Genomic DNA, 23723 nt, shown 5'->3' with positions numbered 1-23723 from the left:
GCAACACGTTAATGATAACTCGATGGGTTAAAATTGGTTGTCAGGCACAGTGTATGATCGCGATCGGAGGGCTGCAAATAGGGGTAGGAAAAACTAAACTTGAATCTAAATCCGGGATTTAAATACAACGATAGCTGCATGTAAGTTTTAATATTTTTATATAAATTCAAGGCGTGTAACGGAGTCTTTTACTTATAGAGTCAGCATGCAGGGTGAGGATAATTTTCTAGTTTCACTTGTTCAAGTGTTGTTTTCTTTTCAGCATGTCTCTGGAGACTCTGGGACATTTTGCCCTCTGGCCATATCCGTTTTTTATGCCTCCACCGGAGGTATTATGTTTCCTGGTTGTCCGTCTGTCTGTCTGTCTGTCTGTCTGTCTGTCTGTCTCTCTGTCCGTCCGAGCTTGCGAGTGCAATTTCTCAGAACTGGTAAGACGTACAGTGATGCAAGTTGGTGGAGGGATGGTTATTGGGGGTCTTCAAATTATAGGAGATTTTCGTCGCAAAATATGGTAATTAAGTACCTAATTTGCATAATTTATGCGTAATATGCGTAATAAGCAAAATACCTTGTGAACAGATTATCTGGAGATCCGTATGGGGTACAGTGACGTAACTTGGTGGGAAGTAGCGTGGCCAGATGTTCTCGACCGGATTAGATTTTCAGTGCAATATATGCTAATTAAGTACCTAATTTGCATAATTTATGCGTATTTGATGCGTATCAAGCCAAAAAACCTTGTGAACAGATTATCTGGAGATCCGTATGGGTTACAGTGACGTAACTTGGTGGGGAGTAGCAGGGCAAGAGGTTCTTGACCTGATTAGATTTTCAGCACAAAATATGGTAATTAAGTACCTAATTTGCATAATTTATGCGTAATAAGCAAAATACCATTTTCTCGGAGACTAGCCTAGGGTCACACGTTCCTCAAACTTGGTGGGTGGGTGCATCTTGACCCTAGACAGAACAAGTTTGTATTGGTCAGTGGGTCAAGGTCACCTGAGGTCATGCAGGGGTCATCTGAGGTCAAATTAGCAAAAACTGCCGTATGGACATGAAACTGGGTGAGTACAGTCAACATTTAGAGCCAAAATTTTGGAAGGTCATTTTGGGGTCATCTGAGGTCAAGTTACTAAAAACTGTCATATGGGCATGAAACTTGGTGGGTACAGTCAACATTTAGAGTCAAATTTTTGGAAGATCATTCCAGGGTCATCCAAGGTCACCCAGAGGTCATCACTGGTTAAAATGATATGCCTCAAGGTGGAGGCATTGTGGCCGACGCTTTGCGTCGAGAACCGCGCAAGTCGAGAACCGCTCTAGTTACTTCTAGGGCTTGCTCGAGAAGTCTAGCCAAGAATTTGCTCACCGATAGCTTCACATTCTACCAGGGCCATGACACTCAGTTCAGAAGTACATGTATGTTATGCACAAATCAATTGTAGTCCCGGCCCCCCAGGGGCCTGGCAATAGCGTGGTCCGAGCCGGGACTTGGCCGGGGATGTAACAGCTCAATGTGTCCCAGCAGTGCGGGGACGTAGTGGGGGAGTGTACTAGACTCGCTTGCCAGTCCTATATACGCCGTACCTATATATATTAAGGACTGGCTTACGCCATTTTGGATGTCAACAAATGGGAATTCACGATTTGCGCCGGTTAGAAACTTGAAAAAAAATCTTTAAAATTTCATCAATGTATATAAAAGTGGTACCAACCTTATTGTGCTTGCTAATTTAAGACTCGGTTGAAACAAAATTAAGGATCGAATGCATTTTAGTGTCCAAAAAGGCACAATTATCGTCAAAGTTCTGCCGAAATCGGCACCCTTACGAAGGGTTCAGAATTCGAATCAGGAACGAAAATATCCGATCTTTGCGATCAAAAACACAAAATTACGACTTTAAACATAGGCCTACTATTGGCAAAAGACATTACCAAACAATATAGAATAGAAAATTTGACATCATTTTCTCAAAATATTGAAGAAATTTGTTCACTAGACATCGAAAAAGTACGCAATCCAATTCCCGTTCAAACGCGTGGGAAAGTGAAAGTGCATAATCCCCACTAGAGTGTACGGGGATGTAATGCCTCTCAAACAGGCCGGGATCTACACCGGGAGTGTACCCGGGACGTAATAGAAGAGTACTCACAACCTGTGCCAGGTCGTATGCGGGGGAAACACTCGCGGGGACTTCGAACATGGTGCCCGGGGCTAGGGGCGGGGACTTGGCCGGGGATGTACCCCAGGATGTACACAGAAATAGTGCCCCGCCCTGCGGGGACTAAGCCGAGACTGTAACATGTTTGTAACAGTTTCCAAAATTACATCCCCGGGTAGGTCCCCGCTATCCCCGGCCATTGACATGATTGACCCTGTACTGTATTGTAATCGCGTATCCAGGAACTACCGGCTGCGTAGGCGCGCTTGAAGTTGAATGCGCCCTATACGCGTTATTGATCGTGTTGGACGCTTGTGCTGGCGACGCGTTCGTCATACGCATATTTTGGGGGGGCTTTGGCTTTTTTTTTTTTTTTGCTCTTCACTTTTTCAAACGACCGAGAAAAAAATTGGGTCAACCTTTTCGGGCTGTTGAGGAAGGGCCAGGGGCGGCAAAATTTAATTTTCTTCAGCCCCCGGGGTTGGGGCGGCCACGGTACACCACTGTCAGTGTTCGTAAGCACCCCAGCGACCCCCCGCGTTGCTGTTAGCACCCGTTAGCATTCTATGGCAGCGCCCATACGCGTGTCAATTTCTGGTTCGCGGGGTCTTTTTTTCAGGCTCTGAAGCGTGCAAATTTTTATTTGGCTGGTGCGATTTTTACAGTGGGGGACCTGATTCTACAGTTTGATCAGCTCGTAATCGGCGGAAATTGTTAGGCTTTTATCAGTACGCCAAAAAGTAAACCCACATTAAAAGTGTCATAGACAGTTGACCTGCCTGGTCTCTATTAGTATTGTGCTTAATGTTAAAGAAAATAGACAACGTATCGGACTTGAATGAATAATTTGTGATGCTTCTGGCAAGATCATGAAGATGGCATGAGACAATTCTCGAAATAAAATATATATAAATATTAATCTGCGATGCTAGGGCCCGCCGATTAAGAGCTAATCAAAGTATAGGCTAGAGATCATTGCATTCAAAATATAGTCTGATTCGCTGAAGCATGGCATCGTGTTTTAAGCAATGGAAGTTCATACGTTCAGAAGTAAACATAGCTGATCACGACAGGCGATCGCATCAAAAATGTTGCTAAAATTACACTTCAGCAAAATTTTAGACTGTCCAAAATCGGCAAATCTTGCTCAAAAGATACAGACTCATCGAAATAACTCATCCAAATTTCAACATTAACAGAATAAATAACCACCGGTGCAAAAAATTGCACTGCTGTCCGACCGAAAACGATAGCAACGTACTCTAGCATTGAATGCATAACTATCGTGTACAAATTCAAAGCTAGAGTTCTCGAGTAAATATAAACATGATAAAACCCACTTGAGAACACAAAAAAGATGCAAAATCCCTAGGAATGGCCCTGGTTGTATGTCAACAAAATAAGCAAGGGTATTACACCTGCCAATTTTGTGCCTATTTTTGCATTTTTCTCAAAATTATAAGCGCATTGGGGACAAGTAAGATATGTATATTATAGGGGCAAGGACTACAGCTACGGCACTGGAAATTTTATTTCAGCACAGACCACTGTTGTGGAGTTACAGTCAAAAATGAGGGAAAACCAATATTTGATCAATAAATCAATAACTACGTGCTTTGAGTTGCTAAATTTTTAGTACAGTAGTTGTAGTCCTTGCCCCTATAATATACATATCTTACTTGTCACCAATGTGCTATAATTTTTGAGAAAAATGCAAAAATAGGCACAAAATTGGCCAGGTGTAGTACCCCTTAAATTTTCAGGATGATCTTATTTCATGTTGGTATAGCAAATATAATGTTCCAGATAACGCTAGTTAAAGGAGTATTTCGTGATCCTAGCATCCTCTATTTATGTCATTTTTCATTAGATATCCACGAAAAAACCTATTCCCAAAATTTCAGTTGATTCCGATTTTATGCGTTCATGAAGTTATGCATGATTATGTGTATTACACTGCTCCATAGACAATGCGTTGTAATTTCGTTCTGGTGCACTAGAACGAAATTCAAATTTCATGATATCTTTGATAAACGAATTAATCTGCAAGAAATATTTGTACATAAACATTATGTAGCCAGAGGTTTCCAGTGATATAAAAATCTCAACTTTTTTTGAGAAAAGTGGGGGGATGAGGCTGTGGATCCCGAAATGCCCTTTTAATACATACATTAAGAAAAGCACCTTAAAATTGCACTTTCTGTTAGTATTCCTTTTGGACTTAAACTTTTAACATGTTCTAGCAACCCTATATAAAACTGTGACACTCAAAAGGCCATATCTCTGGAATGAAATGTCCGATTAAGATTATTTAAAAACAACAAAATGTTTCTTTCATCAATTCCCAGCCAATAAGTCTGAATCAATTAAAAAGTACTTCAATTTTTAGTGGACATGCCTACTACATATGTACTTTGCAATTGTATGTGTCGGTATAGGGAGTCCCGGTTCTCCTTCTCTAATTCTGTGGGTGTACTTCAAAAGCAGATGATAAAAACAGGGTCTTTAATATGTCTTGGTATCACCAAAAATATGTTGATCTTATTTGGCTTTGTTACTATGTTAATGGTGTATTTTGCGTTTTTACTTTGATACAGGTATAGTGAATGCACCATAGAAAACCAACAACAATGATTTGCTACAGACCACCCCTATCTTGTTGAAAAGAAGTGAGATCAATGCGCATGAAAAATCAGCACAAATATATGGTGGAGGTGACCAGATCTTGACAAGAACTCGTTGTCAAAATATGGCTGATACACGTTGGAGAGCTTTGACCAATGAATCTAGTAGTAGCGGAACCAATTCCTCAACAGATTCTAGCATGGGTTTAACAATGTCCAATTCACTATCCAGCATCAACGGGCGCCCTCTATGCGGATACGGAGCATGGCGTCCAAAGTGGCTCCAGCGTCTTGCAAATGCCAAATTCTTTGTGTTGTTTTCAGGCTTACTGTCTATCGCACAAAGTCAGCTAACTCTTGGTTATACGAGTAGCGTCATCACGAGTATAGAACGGCGATTCCGTTTAAGCAGCTCGCTGAGTGGACTCGTAATCAGCTGTTACGACATCGGGACTTTAGTGGTCGTTTTCAGTAGTTATTACGGAGGAAAACAAGGATCACATCGGCCAAAATGGATTGCGTACAGCGCATGGTTGATGTCGTTAGGCTCGCTGATATTCGCAATCCCACATTTTATTGGTGGACATTATCATGCAGTGTTCTCAGACTCGCAAGATATTTTGCCGACCTGCAACTTGACTGCGTCTAGTTATAATCAAACTTATGAGGACTTAGACTGCCTTAAGGCCAACCCTATATGGCATAGTCTGTTGTTTTTCTTCACAGCCCAGGTTCTTATCGGTATCGGGTCTACCACTATGATCACTTTAGGTACTACTTATATTGATGATTTTATCAAACGGAGTGAAGTTTCTGTGTATCTTGGTAAGTTAAAATCAAATTTAAATGCAATCAAAGGCTCAAATCACTCGCAAGTACGGTACAAAATTATGAAAGCAATACTATAATGTATGATGTACAGTAGGTGTGTTCACTGCATGTAACACTATATGGGTCACAATGGCCTCATCCCAATGGCATACAGTCCAACCTCTCTTATCTGGACCTCTTTTATCCGGATCTCTCTGTTATCCGGCTTTGAAATCTTCACTGGAAAACATGTTTTTGATAATTTGACACCTTAATTCCATGCTCTGAATGTCTAGAATGACATTTCTATGTTGCATAAAGTACCCAAATGCCATCTATTAGTGTTCCCCATGTTGAAACAATTTTTGTTGTCCCAATTTCAGTACTTGGCCAGTCAATGCAGAATTACATGTAATTCACTTATCCGGATTTTTCACTTATCCGGACAATGCTCCCACCATGTCCGGATAAAAGAGGTTGGACTCTAGTTCAATAACCTCAATTAAACAATCATAGTGCAAAATTTGACCTCAAGTTGCAGAGTATGAGTTTTTGTGCCCAAATTGTCAAAGGTCATTCAATGAATGTACAACTGTATTGGGATTAAAGAAATGTGTAGAAGAGCATGTTGTGGATCCTAGACATTGTTTTTTGTCTCGCCTGATAAGGCAGGAGACTATCACTTTTGCGTATGTATGTGTGGGGGTGTGTGTGTGTGTGTGTATGTGACAAATTTGGTTAAAGTTTTGGTTAAAGTTTGCCTTCCGCCTATTTTCTCGGAGACTATGAGTCGCACGTTCCTCAAACTTGGTGGGTGGGTGCATCTTGACCCGAGACAGAACCGGTTTGTATTGGTTAGTGCGTCAAGGTCACTGAGGTCATGTAGGGGTCATCTGAGGTCAAATTAGTAAAAACTGTCGTATGGGCATGAAACTTGGTTGGTACAGTCAACATTAAAGCCAAATTTTTGGAAGGTCATTTCAAGGTCACTAGGGGTCATCTGAGGTCAAATTAGTAAAAACTGTTGTATGGGCATGAAACTTGATTGGTACAGTCAACATTTGAAGCCAAATTTTTGGCAGGTCATTTGGAGGTCACCAGGGGTCATCTGAGGTCAAATTAGTAAAAACTGCCATATGGGCATGAAAGGTTGGTGGGTACAGTCAACAATTAAAGCCAAATTTTTGGAAGGTCATTTCAAGGTCACCAGGGGTCATCTGAGGTCAAATTAGTAAAAACTGTTGTACGGGCATGAAACTTGGTGGGTACAGTCAACATTTAAAGCCAAATTTTTGGAAGGTCATTTCAAGGTCACCAGGGGTCATCTGAGGTCAAATTAGTAAAAACTGTTGTATGGGCATGAAACTTGGTGGGTACAGTCAACATTTAAAGCCAAATTTTTGGAAGGTCATTTCGAGGTCACTAGGGGTCATCTGAGGTCAAATGAGTAAAAACTGTTGTCTGGGCATGAAACTTGGTGGGTACGGTCAACATTTAAAGCCCAATTTTTGGAAGGTCATTTGGAGGTCACCAGGGGTCATCTGAGGTCAAATTAGTAAAAACTGTTGGTCGGCATGAATCTAGGTGGGTACAGTCAACATTTAAAGCCAAATTTTTGGAAGGTCATTTCGAGGCCACCAGGGGTCATCTGAGGTCAAATTAGTAAAAACTTTCAGATAGGCATGAAATTCGTGGGTACAGTCAACATTTAAAGCCAAATTTTTGGAAGGTCATTTCAGGGTCACCAGGGTCATCTGAGGTCAAATTAGTAAACCTGTTGCATGGGCATGAAACTTAATGGGTACGGTCACCATCAGCCAGATAATCGTGCCCAGCCGATAACCACCAAATTCATTTACCTCTACCAAAAGTAATCGCGAAAGCAGGCGAGACTTGTGGTTCGAGAACCGCCTTGTATATATTTGTGTAGGATAGCATTTTTAAGTGCATTGTCTGTTTTATCAATTGATGCAAAATGCTGCCATGCATGGCACAGTTAGCACTGGACTCAAATAACAACTAGACACCTAGGCAAGTTACAGGTGTTTACAGATTGCCCACCACCTTTACAACTTTCAAATGCAAATAGGTTTTAGTGTCTAATTCAAGCCTTAACCCCCCATCTTAATAGTTACCTTACCCTAACCCCTTATTCTAACCTCTAACCCTAACCTTAAATAAATAATAAACAACCTTACATCTAAAGACTGTTAACAAATGAAAAAAAATATGTGAGGTCATCATTAACCTAAACAGTACAAAAACCGAAAAATGAAATGGTTTGTATTAGGAACCACAAACTCAAAAGGTAGCTCCTGGTCCATAGTAGGGGAGATTGGGTTAGTTGGAACGTGGGGTAAGTTGAAACATTGTATTTTTTTCTGACACAAAAAATTAATTTGGTAAAATACTGGCACCTAGTAATAGGTATTAGTAAGGGTCATCCACCAAATTAGCAACAGCACTGATGCCCCACCAGTGTTGGCTTGGGAAAGGAATATCTGTTTTTTCACGGCAGTGAAATGATGCCACTTTCCCCCACATCTCATATGCACAGTTTATCCCTTACATATCATGTGTCATGAATAGGTATTGTAGCACACCAGCCTTGTGAATAAGAGTCTAGGAAATAATTCCTAATATCTCATACCCTAGTTTGTATGCCTTAATATCTAATCTTGCCACACTGACAACTTACTAATTAGCCCTAACCCAGAAAAGAGTCTGTCCAGGAGTAGGAATTTTTTAGCCTTTTTTTAGAAACATGTTTTCAATTGGCTTATAGCCATCACATGCCTACAATACACATAACTGATTGGTTAATCAAAACTAGCAGGATCCTGGCCTGGCCTGATTACAAAGTAAACATCATTCTGTATAGAAAACTGTGTAGCAAGCGATTTACTTCAGAAAATTAATACACTGCTCAAAACTAAGTCCATTATCTATCATAGTTAATTCAAGGTTAGTTAATGTTTATTGACTTCATATTGGTGTTCATACATATCCCTGACCCTGACAAAAGCTAGCAAGAGCAAGCTGTGTGTGATAAGATACAATTTTCCAAATTTGTTTCCTAGGTGACTTAGTAAAATTCCTTTAAAAAGGAATGGGCGCCCAATGTGAGCTTGGTCGTGATGTGGTAAATTTCATGGTGTTTAGATTTGGCATTATTATCTCTTGCAAACCCGGTGACACCTCATTATAGAAATCAGACCTGTCGATAGGTTGTAAGAGGGGATAGCCTTTTCCAGGCTCGAATTGGTCCATTATATAGGCCTAAAGAAAGTTTTGCTACTTTGCAATGCAATAAAATCCTAAATGCAAAACGAGATCCTGTAGGTGGCTCCCGAGGTGGCTTAAAAACTAAATGCAAAATGAGGTTTTTAAAAAATATTGTTTTCCAGAGTCAAGACGCAGGTATCATTATTAAGCCTCAAATCACTTATTTATTGTCGAATAGGCCTAAGTGCAGAGTAGGTTAGATATAAATATTGAATGTTAGACCAAAGTAGCTCAAAGTACATGTACTGTACACTTGATCCGTGAACTTGTCTTTTTTAAAGACAAATTCTTGTTTGACTTACTGACTAATTTTTATACCCCTCAGAAAAGATTCGTTATCTCCATGTTGTTTGAAGATTCAGGGGATTATTTTTTGAGTATCATAAGCACTAGTAGTATAGTAAGTCCCAGAATAATGTTAAATAAAAGTTTTATTGTATTTCTTCTTTTGTGTAATGAACTTTGAAATTTAAAAATAGGCATCAGGGTTAGTTGAAACTTTTGAGGTGGGGTTAGTTGACACGTGAAAATCGCATAGAAAAATATGGTTAAAAATTTGACTTTTTAAAAATTTGTAACATGTTTACCATTTCTTCAATATTGCTTTAATATGGTTAAAAAGCAATAATACAAGCAAAAAGTGCAGAAAGTACATTTTATAATATTTTAAGCTTCTCATATTTTGATCCATGGTGACACTCGTCACCTTGTGTCCAAAGTATTGACCCACACTCCCACATATTTATTTATTCATTTTTTCACACTGATTGTATGTTAAAGGGTGCCTTCAAGGGAAGTATAACCCTAACAACACAATAATAATTATTTTGAAATTTTTACAAGCCATGTTTCAACTAACCCCACTCTATGTTTCAACTTACCCCAGGGGTGGGGTTAGTTGAAACACTTTTTTTCAAATTGGATTATATGAATAATCATAAGCAGGTGCAATAAAGTTTAAGGCTGTATTTGTAGCATGTACAAATGTATGTATATGTTTATACTGATATGGTTAGTGTTTCTTGAAAGTAATCGGTTTGCGTTAAAAAGACGATTTTGTGAAAAATGTTTCAACTAACCCCAATCTCCCCTACTATTTGTCCAGTGGACTGAGGATCAACCTGCATGAAATGTGCCATAAGTTATCAAAATAGAGAGTACAGAGCCTGGTCTGCAAAACGACCTCATGTCTAACGATTAGCTATCAATGAAAAGTTTCGGTTTCAGTTGCAAATGCTCTATACAATAAAAAAAAAACCAGAAAATTGAATATGCCCGACTTCAAACAGATTTTGCTTGATCAAACCACATATATTAATATTAAAATATCAAGGAAGGAATGAAGAAGTTAAAATTGTACACATAAAGGAAGAGCCACTTCATGCTAATGGTGTTAATTGATTTTTTCCCTTCAAATTTCCAGCAATTTTCTACTGCATGCCTGTGGTAGGGCCAGCTCTAGGGTTTGTTACAGGCAGCATGTGTCTCAGTCTGTATGTGGATTTTGGTACAGTGGCAGCATCAAAACTGGGACTAACGCCTGATAGTCCACAATGGGTTGGAGCTTGGTGGCTAGGTAGGTAGAAAACTAAGCAATATATTGTAAGAACCTGTCAAAATTAAATTACACAATAAATTGGGTAAAGGGATCACCGATTTGCGGAAAACAGAACACCCTGAAATTGTATAAAAACTCATATCCCCCCAGTGTGTGTGTGTGGGGGGGCACTCAACTTAAATTTTGGTAGTTGTGTGCAGTGTGTAGCGGCAAACTTTGGGAACTAAGAACTGCTTTTCAGGCAATATAAGGGCTTGATGAACTGAAATTGGGGTCAAATTATAGGCTGTGGAGCTAAAGAATTCCAAATTTGTTCCAAATTCGAGTTTAAAGAGCTACATTCAGAATTTGGGGCTCAAAACTCTGGAGCAGATCCAAGTGGGTCTTACGGAACTGCCAGAGAGCTTGAAAAAGGGACTCTTGACCTTTACATGTTACAAATACAAATGTATTAAAGCAATCTGATTAAAACCAAAAATCTGACATACAAAATGTAGTATAAATGTACATACTTTTATTATCACATGAGTTTCGATTGACCTGGGAAGCCATTGTGATTAATGTTTGTATAAAGCCAGCAGAAGCAGTTAACACTGGGGATAACAATTTGTGACCCGATTTAGTTCATTTCTAACGTTGGCAAATACAAAACCAAGATATAGCCAGCAATAGGTTAAGGTTATAGTTCGTCATAGTTATCTAGGCCATGAACATGTAAATATGTTGTAACTTTGCAACCAAATCAGTTATAAACATGACGTTTGGACTGATACAGGCTGTATCCAAATGATTGATACCCATCAATTTTCATGTTTATCGAAAAGCCTGTCTCTTCCAAATGCAACATTGGATACTCTTTTAACTGTCCAGAATGTATGCTTTATAACTTGTTACACAATTTAATATACAATTAATGGGATATCATGATGAATTTTAATGTGTCAGACTCATCCATTACCATTGAAAACTGATGGGTACCAAACATTTTGATACAGCTTGTATAAAGGGAATGTTTTACTTCATATATAAAACTGATAATAATTAAATTTTGAAAAAATATTACTTTAACCTGAGTGGACTGACATCCAGGGATCATTTGAGGACATTGCACAAAATAATTAACTCGATATATGGAAGTTGATCATGAGTTTTGATGATACTTGGATCAAGTGATGCTCCGGAGAAGGGTGATGTTGGATGTTTGTTATTGATTTAAGTGCACAACACTCAATTGAGAAATTATTTGGGGATGTAGAATTATGCTCTTTTTACTTGCCTACTTGTTTGTTACTTGTTTGATTTTGTTATTTTGGTAGTTAACAAATTTGAATATCTCATTTTCTTTTGAACCCATTTTTTTTTCATGTGCATCATCGTAGGTTTCTTTATAAGCTGTGCAATGTTAGCCGTTTTCGCAGCACCCATATTAGGGTTTCCCAAAGAGCTTCCTAAACCAGTTGAAGATAAAAGAAAGACTAGAATAGGAGGAGTTGATGGTGACGATGAAGATGAAACCGTTCATATGGCCTTCAATGATGTTAGCTTAAAAAGTAAGTATAAGGCACTTCTGAACCAGTGGCGTACCATCGTAGGAGCACTGGGGGACATGGGTACACATATGCATACTATCCAATCGAAGTTCGCATTTTGAAAAATCCCAATTACAATATTGCTTTAAAGAAAGTATTGCCAACTATCCAAGTGTAAGTAACTTAAAATGCAGTTATAAGGGGTGGTGCAATAATTATGTGTACCGAGGGGGGGTTAATTCTCAAAATGGTCTGCCAAAATCGCTTCCCCCCTTTGGCCGTGCTAAAAACCTTTGCCCCCCTTTCGACGTGCCAAAAACCTTTGCCCCCCTTTTGACGTGCCAAAAATCTTTGCCCCCCTTTACACATGCAAGATTTTGGGGAACCCGGATTTAAAACCTTAAATTATCTTAACATATAATGCGAGCGCAGCGAGCAGGAAATTTTGCATATTTGAACGTGTTCGTAACATTTTCCTACGCCTTAGGGCGTAATATAGAAAAGGTGCCCAAAATATCTGTGCCAAAAATTGCTTGCCCCCCCCTTCGACCTGCCAAAAACCGCTTGACCCCCCCCTTTCGACCGGCCAAAAAATGCTTGCCCCCCTTTTGGCCTGCCAAAAAATCTTTGCCCCCCTATAATTCACCCCCGGGGGTACACATAATTATTGCACCACCCCTAACAAGCATTGTACACTCAATTTCAGCCCGATAAAACTAAATTACACAATTGAAGTGTATTATATACCGATTGCTAATTATTTTAGGAAAGATTTGTAAAAAATTTGTGCTGTGAAAGTCTCACCCGGCCCGAGTAAAAAAGTTGAATGCAAATGACACCACTATACAGCCTAATTCAAGGTATAATGTTACCAGTAATCCACCAGATGTTTTAGTCATGATACTGTGATTGATGTGCTTTAAGATGTTATTGGAGCAATCAGGGACTAGAACTAGAATTCTAAATTGGATTTTTCGACCAACCCTCATTTAGAGCTCCCTGGAGCTACAAGGGCAATACAATTTGTTTTGGCTTAAGCATGAGCTGTTATGATCAAATTTACCTATTTATCCAGAGCATTTGCAGAAGATTTTTTACACCTAAAATCCTGACCGTAAATGAGAGATTTTTTTTGTTAACTATGCCCTCTGATATTTTTTGCGCCTGTAGCATGATAGCGATATCTGAAACCACCCACCAAGTTTGAGCCCGATCGGACAATGTGTGAAATTTTGACCCTCCAAATCCATAACCTATGACCTCTGATATGACCTTTGTAACCACCCCTTCAACAGCGCACGCTCGATACATATCCATGTTCCAAGTATCGGATCAATGCATATAATTATTATAGCTAAGAAGATAGATAAATTTGTGATGATATAATTTATTCAGCAATGTTACTCTAGATTTAAATTATGTAGAAATTAAATCATCTGTTTTTACAAAATAATAATCATTTTGGTTGTATCATGTTGGTTTGTTAGCTTTGTAATTATTTTATTGCGCTGTGTATTACTATATTATTCATTGCCAATTTGACATTTTACACAAGGAAATCTATGAAATTTAAATAAAAATGAAAGTATGCATATCAGGAGTGTAACTGCAGCTGTTAGAATTATACAAAATAAAAGCGAACATGTGAGAAATAATATTGCAAATAGTGTTAATGATAATTGATGTGTATATGAGCGAGAAAGGGTCATAAAATATAGAGGCGACGGATTAAAAAACACCCTGTTTTACTGGCGGATGGACATTTCAATATTGTAGGTTGGTCGGAATTTTCTTCTAGAGGCTAAATGACCCTAAAATATTTTTTGCAAACATATTTTTTATATGTTCTGCATTTTTTTTCAAAAATTTTCAGTTAAAATTAATCAATTTCATTGGCCCAGAACAGCTGATTTTGGCAAAAAAAGAAACAAATTCTCCCAAAATGCAAAATCTGGGTCAGTCGAGCCCGTAAAACAGGGTTTGTTTTTCAGTTACCTAATACATATTTTGAAGTGCAAAATAACAATAAATAATGCAAATATTGAATGTTTATGAGTACAATGGTCTATGTTTGATATGGGAGATTGCAATACATTGAACACTCTGTGATCATGGTGTGCATTAGTAAATGAAAAATTTGCTCATGTTGAGTACAATAGTTTTTGCAGCTGACACTGCAGGTAAATATAGCAAAACTAATCAATGTTACCAGCACATGACCAAGGGTTAAAGCCGTAACGTACGATCTTTGATTTAAAATGAATTTTTTTTTTTTCAAACCTGACTTTTTTAGCATATTTGTAATGTTTACAAATGATTACCTTTCATTTTACCTCATTATTATGATTAAAAAATTATATTATTTCATCAGTTTTCCAGCAAACTTAAATTTGACTGAAATTGTATATTATGGTTTTGATGTTTAAAGCCATTCTTTCTTTAGTATCTTTACATAATTTATACTAAGATAAATTGGTTAATCTGCTTCAGTCTCCAGAGGTACCGTACACTAAAGGATCAAATATGTAATTCATCAGTGTAGTAGCTAACAAATCTCTGCTACATTGGCCTATAAAGCATAATAGGGAGCGATCACAGAGTAGGGCACATTACAAGACCCCAACCCTAAACTCCGTAAACGAGGACTGGACTCAAGTCAAGCAAGTTGTACCCTATTGGGTAATTGTGCCTATAATGGTATTATAGTTCTCAATTAACTGATGAGATGTGTGAATATTATTTTGTGTTAATTTGCAAACTATTGTGTTTTTAGGGGCACTTTTGGGGTACTCAAGTTTGGTTTGGGTAGGGATGTATTGCTGAGAATTTGAAAGTGGAATTATAGTTACAAATGTATACCAATTTTCCAAGAAATATTGATTCATCACTATTCCAAAAGTCCAATTTTTCAGTTAGATTTAACAAAAATTGTCAGTTACAATTTTTCCCAAAATCTGCCAAATTTCTGTAAAATGACCATCCATAAACTAAAATTGGCCTAGAAAAAGGGGTCTTGATATTCCAAATGGCAAAAAATTGCGACCCATATTTCCAGCACATCGCCATATGGTCATAAGTACTGAGCACTCCCCTGGTGCAAAGATATTGATAATGATATTGATGAACATGTTTGCACCTGTTAATATCAATTGACAGGCTCATTAATTCCATATACTACATAAATGCAATTATGTTGTGGTGTCAGGGAGAGATTAATAATGCTCATGTTTCTCTATTTTGGGCAAGCCTTTTCACAAGATTATTTGGAAAGATTGGTTTAATTAAAGTTTAATAATTTTTTTTTTTTTTTTTCAGATTTACCTCGTGCAGTATTTAGTTTATTAACCAATCCTACATACGTGTTTGTATGCCTGGCAGCAACCAGCGAATTCTCTATTGTTACTGGTTTTATACGATTTGTTCCTAAGTTCATCGAATCACAGTTTAGCATTAGTGCCTCCAATGCAGATCTACTTACAGGTGAGCAACATGTTAAAACAGGATTTGAACCTGGGACCCCTGGTTTCAAATTTTCAGGTTGAAATTCTTATCAAGGATGAAACTTTTTAATCCGTCGAATTCAAAGCTAAGAATAAATTATTGTAATCATACTATTAACCTTGAGAACTATGGTGGCTGGGATAGTAAACTCGTAATGTCAATCAATCAATCAATCTTTTATTTTTCATCAATCTCATAAAGCATACAATGTAACAACAGAGGTAAATTAAATTATTGCACATTAACAAGTATTGATGAAGGCAGGTACATCACAAGGCCAAGAGGCCTGAAAACGATGTACCACCTTATAACATATAATTATAATTGTACATTAAATAATCAAAACATTAATTATACACAAAAACATACAAAGAACCCATCTTAAGTTATAAAAATGCAAATTAAAGCAACAAATAATTTAGCAGTGTTTGATAATACATTATGGTGAATTGTGTACAGAGTCGGCAAAAACAATGTTGCATCTGAAGCCTTGTCAATCACGACTGAATACTCCATACTGCACAGGTCAATAGGCCATTCCAGTTGAAAATACTATTAACCTTGAGAACTATGGTGGCTGGGATAGTAAACTCGTAATGTTGCATCTGAAGCCTTGTCAATCACGACTGAATACTCCATACTGCACAGGTCAATAGGCTATTCCAGTTGAAATTCGTACACCCCTTACGGAAGATATGACCTTAATCTTCCACACCTCTTCTACATGTACACAAATGGGGTTACATGAATGAGTGACTCCATTTGAAATCTACACCCCCTCTATGGGAGATTAAGGTTATGTCTTCCATAGGGGATGTATGGATTTCAAATTGAATTGCCCAATCATCCTTTACTATATTACTTTATTCTTGACCTCTAGAAAACCTGGGTCAAATCCAGGTCAACAAGGAATTTCTTTTCTTATTCTAAGTAATCTTTAACCAGTGGCTAAAATGTATTAAAGACCCATTCAGTGATCCCAGCGAAAGTGTAAAAAAATTGAAATTGTTTATAAATTGCTTAAAAGTGAAGGATAAGTCATTCAAATATTGTCAGTTGGTATTTTTGAAATGAAAAAATTTGGCAAAAAACAAAGAAAACAGCAGTATTAACGAAGTTGAAGCCCCATTCGAATACATGTTGCTAATTTTGATACTGTCAGCATCTAAATTACAGATTCATGTAAATTCCTTATTTTTGTCTCAAATACACAGCTTTCGGCTGAACCACTAGCAGGCTATGTTTATGTATTTATGACAATGACAAAGGTACCAAAATCTGAATTTGGATGATTTTTACGATTGACCGGATGAGCAAATCACTGAATGGGCCTTTAATAAAAACTACAACCATGGGTGGTTTTTAGCAGTGCTGACAGGTTTGCTAATGAATGGAATGTGAGAACCACATTAAATTACTTGCTTTAGAATTGTTCCCTTTTTGATTTCTTATTTGTGAAAGTAGGTTGTGTGTGAGTTCTTGAGAAGCAAATAAAGAAATAAAAAGTAAAAGAAAGCATGGCAAAGAGAGGAAGAAAGAGAAATAAAATATGAAATTCTTTTGTTGCCTTATCATTTTTCAAAGCCTGTTTCATTGACAGCCTACAGCATATCTTTCCGAGTTGCAGACTGCTTGAAATTCACTTTCCTGTTTTCTTGTAACATTTCTGCATGATCATGCTTTCTTTACTTACTTACATACTCGCTATTCAGGTACCCTCATACCAGCTGGTGCAATAGGTGTGGTCCTTGGTGGTGCACTACTCAAGAAAGTTGGCCATGGACTTACAAAAACAGCAAGTGTATTCTTCGGTGCAACTATAGTATCATGCTGTCTCTTTGGGGTGTTATTTCTTATAGATAGCTGCCCAACAATGCCCCTGGCAGGGGTATCAACAAGTTACTATGCCAGGTAGGTATAAGACAGAAGATATCTTACCTTTCCCAGAATCCTTTGCAACATAATCCATCCTCTTATTTCAACAAATGACGCTCCTATTTCTTTGTACAGGTTTCCTTTGTTTTCATTTTGAGAATAGACTGGCTGAACATGGGTCGCTAGTCAAAAAATAAACATATTTTGCAAGATCTGGATGTGCTCTGTTCACTGAGGTATATTTTGTCACTATCGACCCATGTGACACAGCATAGCAAATCAGTACAGGAAATTGAAATGGAAGAAATGCATTATGGGAAGTGTAAGATATCTTCTCTGGGAATAAGACATTAGACAAATTGTGACACTATTATGTTGTATTGGGTTCACCTGGATTGTCAATTATAACTGTTTGATTGCAATTCATACTATCAAATCCATAAGCTGGGTTGCCAGTCTGATGAAGTGCTGCGTGAAACTGTAACAAGGTATGTCACCAAAAAATGGATTTGATAGTATGAATTCCAATCAAACTGTGATACTATTAGTTATCCACTGGTTGTTCATTACAAAGATGGCAGGAAATGTGGCCCACAAGAACATGGCACTGCCAGGGATGTACGAAAACAGCATGTGTATATGCTTTTGTGCTTCTTTAAAGCCATAATATACGATTCCCTTCAAATTTTGTGCTGAAATAATGGAAATATTGTCGGAAAGGGTTTCTGTCCATTTTGAGCTGAAATAACAAGGTAAAGTGAAAGAAACCTTACTGGTTATATTGGCTGTTTATCATGCAGTTTCTATAGGAGGACATAAAGTCATAATTCATGAATTATGACTTCATGTCGAACTTTGGTCTGTTGACCTACAAACAACAAATTTGGCTGATTCCATTTAGGTGCAAGTTGGGACATGTGTAAACATTACAAATATGCCAAAAAATCAGGTTTGAACAAAATTAACCAATTTCATATTACAAGATGGTACATTATGGCTTTAATGTCTTGTTGTTTCTTTGAGGGGCTGTTTCTTGTTGGTTAATATTTGAATTAATACAACATAATAAAGGTCACTGTAATGCGATGAATAGCACTACTACTGTAAAAACTCGATAGTTAGCATATGTGGTTACTATCGAGCACTTTTAAAACATGCAAACATGAAGTGCCCCATAAACAAAAGTGTAAAGAGTTTTGAGCAAATCATTGATACACATAGTTATATATGAACAAGTAAGTCTGCAAATTTGTGTTTCAACCACATTAGCTCAGACTTTGGTACAATTTCATGTTTTCAAAAGCGCTTGATAGTAAGCACATATTATGCTAACTATCAAGTTTTTACGGCAGTTGTGTTCATATAACAAACAAAAGTTGTTGACATAATCTGCATAAAATAATTTGTGTCAAAATGACACATAGCAGCCATGGTATGGCTCTCAAGGCTTTTTTTCCTGCTTCAATTATTCATATACTCACATCAATACTTTCCCATTTTCTTCCCATCTAATCTAGTGATTCATGGGAGCGGCCCCCGAATCCCGCCAACATCTCCCTGACAGAATCATGCAATTCACAGTGCAATTGCTCCATGAGTTCCTATGAGCCTGTATGTGGTTCCAATGGGATCGCGTACTTCTCACCGTGTCATGCTGGATGCGTTGGCATACGTAACGGAGGAGAAGAACGCTCAGAATATGTAAGTACTCAATAGTGATAAGCTGATTTGCAGACAATTTGTTTTTACCAATCCACCTACTTATAAAAATGAAGATGTTTCAGACCAAAAATATTATAAAATACATCCTAAATTATCTTGTTTTCAGTGCAGTGTGAGAATGAATGGGCTATTCCAGGTGATATCCATGCACCACTTACTGAAGACATGACCTATGATGAAAATGATCAAAAATGGGCTAAAAAGTACACAAAATGGCCTAAATGTCTTAAAAATTAGGGTGGCCAGTATCCCACAGGGGGAGGAAGAGGGAGGAAAGACTTCTTACAGGGATCCAGTTGCCCCTTGCTTCCCCTTGGCTATGCCACTCGTGGGCTCTGCCACCCACTGTAGATACAACCCTCGGTATAATATAAACTGAGCTCAAAAAGAAACTTATAATTTTTTACAACGCGTGAATCACTAGATCATATCTTAAAACACTGTCAATCAAAATGAACCAAAATTACACACAGGATTACCTTAATACTCTACTCAAAACACATATCAGTAACCAAGCAGTTGTCCAACTGACACAACAGCAAAATGCACTGTCATGGGATAGCTTCCTGGACTTCCTCCACTTTCACAGCCCAACATTTGGCACACAGCACAAAAAATCTGTGAGAATGCACACAAGATCCTTGCACAGATGATAAAACGGTGCTACTTTCTGCTTTTCATACACTTTTTTCATGAAACAGGGCTGGGCTGTGAATGTGTTCCAGGAAGCTGTTCCATGTCAGTGCATTTTGCTGTTGTGTCAGTTGGATAACTGCGTGGTTACTGACATGTGTTAAGAGTAGAGTATTGAAGTAAACCTGTGTGTAATTTTGGTAGAATATGATAGACAGGATTTCAAGATATGACCTTGTGAAAAATTATAAGTTTCTTTTTGAGCTCAGTTTATGATTATATGTGACCTGCTACCACGAAATCAGTGTAAAGTTGCCCGACTTTATGCTCATTTTGTTGAGTTGGTAGTTTCGAGATATTTGGTCTGACTAAATTGATGTTCTTTGTTTGCCGCCACCTGTACAAGCCAGCAGCATTATCCTTCGTGAATGGCCCATTGTGCCCCCATTCACAAAGGACATACATACATACTTAGTGGCTTTAACAGGTGAGTGAACACCAACGCAGTAGCCAGGGCGTTTTGAGTGATTTTGTGGTAGCAGGTCACATATGAGACTTGTTAAATTGATAAGAATCAACTGTGATTCACACAAAGTTGTGAAAAAGAATCTGTACGAAAATTGATTTGCAGTTCTAACCCTGCTGTGTTTTACGTTACTTGAACTTCAGAATTTCACAGATTGTAGCTGTATAGCTGCTTACGACGACCAGGAAGATGGCATAGACTATGCTGTATCGGGAGATTGTGAGAATAAATGTGATTCATTAGTATGGTTTATGGTGGTTCTCATTATCATTGTAATTAGTACAGCCACCATACAGATGCCTGGGATAACAGTCATATTAAGGTGAGTTATGATTTAATTTATCCCAGTATGCGGTTTGACGTTTTTGCACATTTAAAGAGATTTGGTCCGATTTTTCATGTTCTCTTTTCTATCTTAGTTTGAAGCTTACCATTAAAACAATGTGTTTCCAAATTTTGAGTTGTATTGCTCCAGCGGTTTTGATATGAGAAGTGAAAATGTGTATAACAATGCCACTACCTTTTTGTTCACACCATTTATGAAAAATACCTCGGGCGTTAAATTTGACGTGGTGAGATAATGAAATCTTTGATCTTCTGAGAGTCTTGGAAGTAATACTTTTAAGTATTACTTTAATCTATTGAGTCACTGAAACAAAACCCAGCAAAATTCCTTCCTTTTTAAGAGAAAATAAAATGTGGACAATATAGAAGGCTGACTGCAGTTGGTCAGTACAAATGAGCAAGTTGATGTAAAAGTTACAAGTTTTGAACCCATAATAATACCTAATCTGCTGATTGCATTATTTTCAGGTGTGTGAATCCGGAGCAGCGACCCTTTGCAATTGGTATGCAATTTGTCATATTAAGACTTTTAGGTAAGTAGAATTTAGGATGTGTGATGAAAACCAGAAAATAAATAAAAAATAAAACCTTTTTCTGCTGGAACAGTTGATGAGGGAAATTGAATAATAGTTTTTCCTAGTTATTACTTAATTATGTTTCCTATTTGAGTGTAGAGTTTAATTAACAGGTAGCAAAGATCATTGTGTTAATTATTTTTCATTATTGTCATATTAGGCTCTTACTGTAATTTGTGACACACGACAGAACCAGGAATTCTCCCACTTAGAATACACCTTAGGAAAGTGCAGGGGATTCCTTGCACCCCCAGCATTGTACCTTCCTGTATGTATGTATGTGTAAACAATTAATTAGGTTAAAATCAACCAGGATTTTCCTGTGCCATGAAGTAAGAATTTTTGACCCAGGAAGGAGTGGGTATCCTGGCACTTTCCTGTGTATTGACATTTCAGGAAGAGCCTTTATGGTATGTGGTTGCCTTGTGATTTTCAGTGGTACTGCAAGAACATGAAAAAATGTGGACATTTATTAGTAGCTAAATAAAGGATAAGTCTATAGAATTAAACAGTGTTGCCAGTCTTCAGGAAATTTCCTGATTTCAGGAAATTTTACTTGGATGATGCTGTACAAATGTATAGGCAAAGAACATTTTTCAGGAAATTGTTTGCCATTTCAGGATTTTTTGACAACACTGACTGGCATCTCTGATTAAAGTACTTTTTCGTAAGATAAATCGACAAAATAGTTTTAAATAAATTTAATATTAGCAAGGTTTTCCTAGTTTGACTCTCAAGACTTGAGATCTTTTTTTTACAGTTCGCCACCAATCAGTAAGGGAACCTTTTTATGTGACTAGGGGTCAGTGTATGTTTCAGGTCAAAATGTGCACATACAGGTCATGCATGCATGACGGTGCTTTTCAAATAGTGGAAATAAATTGGCAACTTCTTTTGATCTTGATTTATATTATTTTATATACAATAACTATGCCATAATATCGTAACCACTAGCAAGCTATGTTAGCACACCTATACTACTAATAACAAAGGCGCAAAAATTTGATGATTTTTACCATTTACCGAATGAGCAAATTGTTGAACGGGCCTTTAAAATGTCGGTCTGGGCTGACACATGCTTGAATCCTGATGGGACCAGGCACAAACAAAATGCTCGAGCCGAGCCGTATGCTGGCCTGTATGGAAAGAAACATAATGAATTATGCTGTTGTAATTACTCTTTTAAGTCATTTCCATTCCTGTTCATACCACTAGGATACATTCCAGCACCGGTGTATTTTGGTCACGTCATCGATAGCACCTGCATATTCTGGCAAAAGCACTGCGGTAGCAAAGGCTCGTGCTGGGAATACGACAACAAACGTTTCTACATGGGGTATCTAGGTCTATGCACCGGTCTCAAGTGCGCTTCTCTCCTTTTTGCATCATTGACGTGGCTCATGGCACGTCGGCAGTCTAGGAAAGTTTCTCGTCACCGGCTGGCAGGTTCATCGGTGCCGACGGTCAACGGTTGCAGCGAGGTAGAGGTCGTTACAAATGGATCGGAAATGTTTGACTTGGATATGCATGAAATAGCAACATGATGCGTAGGTAATATTGAATGGCTTTAACCCTATGAGAACTACCTGCCGATTGGCCAAAAAGAAGTTTTCATTATCAATTGGACCAATCAGCAACATTGTTAGAATAATTTCTCCATGCAAAAACATTGGGGTGAATTATTTGCAAAGCTCCATTCTGATTGGTGATAAAAGTAATGATATCATGTAATTGACCAATCAGAGGCAATGTTAGATCGGCAGGTAGTGCTCAGGGGGTTAAAGATGTAGAAGAATATTGGCAAGCTAAGAAGTTACTGCATTTATAAGCCATTGAAGACATTTTTTTATAGCTATTGCAATGGGCTATTCCAGTTGATTTCCACACACCCCCTATGGAAGACATGACCTTAATCTTCCACACAGGTGGTATAAATTTCAAATCGGGTTACCTTATTTGAGTGACTTCATTTGAAATATACACCCCCTTTGTGGGAGATTAAGGTTATGTCATCCATAGGGGGTATGGATTTCAAATGGAATTGCCTGATATACCGTATAAGTGGTTTCTGACAAAGGGGACCTTTATGGATGTTATTATTTACAAGAAATTTATGCCTTAAGGGCTTTGTAAGCCACCTTTGTACTGATTTTTTGTGAGACTTTTCTGAATACAAGGAATATCCTGATATCTAGGCCCCGGCAAAAAACGCAATTTTTTGATGTGAAAAACAAGATCCAAACTTTTGAAAAGCAAGATTTTCCCCGAAAAATGGCATAAGAAGCTTTTCAAAACGCCCGAAAATGTGAAAAATCAAAAAAAACAAAACAAAAAAAAATCAAAAAATTTGCTGCCCTCTATTGATCAGAAAAATGTTTAGATGTAAATAAACCAACCTGCCGACGGCTGGCCGGTGTCGAAGAAAAAAGTGACAAAAATTTGACATTGAATTATGTTTTATAGTCAAAATATTCCAGTAATTCAATAAATATAATGATATTTGGCCTAAACTTGAACTCATTTGAAATGAAATGTCAGTTTTTATTGAGTAAAGCATTGCTTTTTCACTCGACCT

General features: G+C 37.7%; 1 protein-coding gene across 1 annotated transcript; it reads left to right on the top strand.

The window, feature by feature from the left end:
• Positions 1–61: 61 nt before the first annotated feature.
• On the top strand, positions 62–23344 carry LOC140150469 (solute carrier organic anion transporter family member 5A1-like). Its single transcript, XM_072172489.1, has 10 exons — positions 62–140; positions 4763–5614; positions 10308–10460; positions 11822–11992; positions 15287–15451; positions 17185–17383; positions 18865–19048; positions 20372–20550; positions 21042–21106; positions 22364–23344. The coding sequence occupies exons 2-10, from the start codon at positions 4915–4917 to the stop codon at positions 22690–22692; spliced, it is 2145 nt and encodes a 714-aa protein (XP_072028590.1). The 5' UTR covers positions 62–140; positions 4763–4914; the 3' UTR covers positions 22693–23344.
• The last annotated feature ends 379 nt before the right edge of the window (positions 23345–23723 follow it).

The sequence above is a fragment of the Amphiura filiformis genome, chromosome 4, assembly GCF_039555335.1.
Source record: "Amphiura filiformis chromosome 4, Afil_fr2py, whole genome shotgun sequence".
Taxonomy (NCBI): domain Eukaryota; kingdom Metazoa; phylum Echinodermata; class Ophiuroidea; order Amphilepidida; family Amphiuridae; genus Amphiura; species Amphiura filiformis.
This window is presented reverse-complemented; position numbering and strand designations above follow the sequence as displayed.

Bases quoted from the DNA above. Each gene is read 5' to 3' on its own strand.
- LOC140150469 (XM_072172489.1), top strand. From the start codon at position 4,915: ATGGCTGATACACGTTGGAGAGCTTTGACCAATGAATCTAGTAGTAGC. The intron at 5,615-10,307 runs GTAAGTTAAAAT...TCAAATTTCCAG, and splicing joins TGAAGTTTCTGTGTATCTTG to CAATTTTCTACTGCATGCCT. The intron at 17,384-18,864 runs GTAGGTATAAGA...CATCTAATCTAG, and splicing joins TCAACAAGTTACTATGCCAG to TGATTCATGGGAGCGGCCCC.